At 69.2% G+C, this 367-nt stretch overlaps 1 protein-coding gene across 1 annotated transcript in view; it reads right to left on the reverse strand.

The window, feature by feature from the left end:
* Positions 1-367, reverse strand: part of TTLL8 (tubulin tyrosine ligase like 8) — a 35,988-nt gene that overhangs the window by 24,309 nt on the left and 11,312 nt on the right. Inside the window, exon 8 of the mRNA XM_077757832.1 lies at positions 221-328. Coding sequence (XP_077613958.1) covers positions 221-328 — 108 coding nt within the window. The remainder of the gene's footprint in view (positions 1-220; positions 329-367) is intronic.

Below are 367 nucleotides of genomic sequence, written 5' to 3' on the forward strand. Positions count from 1 at the left end.
TGCTCAAGTTCACTGTGAACCGAAAGCTGCTCTATCGAAGCGAACAACAACCACACTTATTCGGGTGTCGCAGGCCTAACGCCGCGGTGGCTCCGCACCACGCGGGGAAGCCACTCCCCATCACCCTCTTCTGCGGGAGGGACGCCGCCGTCCCGGCCGCGCGGCCCACTGCCCCCCCTGCGCTGTTGTCCTCCCACGCTGCAGCCCGGGCCCCCCACACCTTTCCTGCTGCCGGGGCCGCTGCCGCCGGGTCCGCTGCCGCTGCAGGACTTCTGGTGGCTGACCACCCACTTGAGGACGCTGGAGGCCACCGTCCGCCGGAAGTCATCTGAAAGGACACCCAGGCCTCGCCCCTCTGCCGGCGCCG

The sequence above is a fragment of the Crocuta crocuta genome, unplaced genomic scaffold (genome assembly GCF_008692635.1).
Source record: "Crocuta crocuta isolate KB4526 unplaced genomic scaffold, BGI_CrCroc_1.0 scaffold143, whole genome shotgun sequence".
Classification (NCBI taxonomy): domain Eukaryota; kingdom Metazoa; phylum Chordata; class Mammalia; order Carnivora; family Hyaenidae; genus Crocuta; species Crocuta crocuta.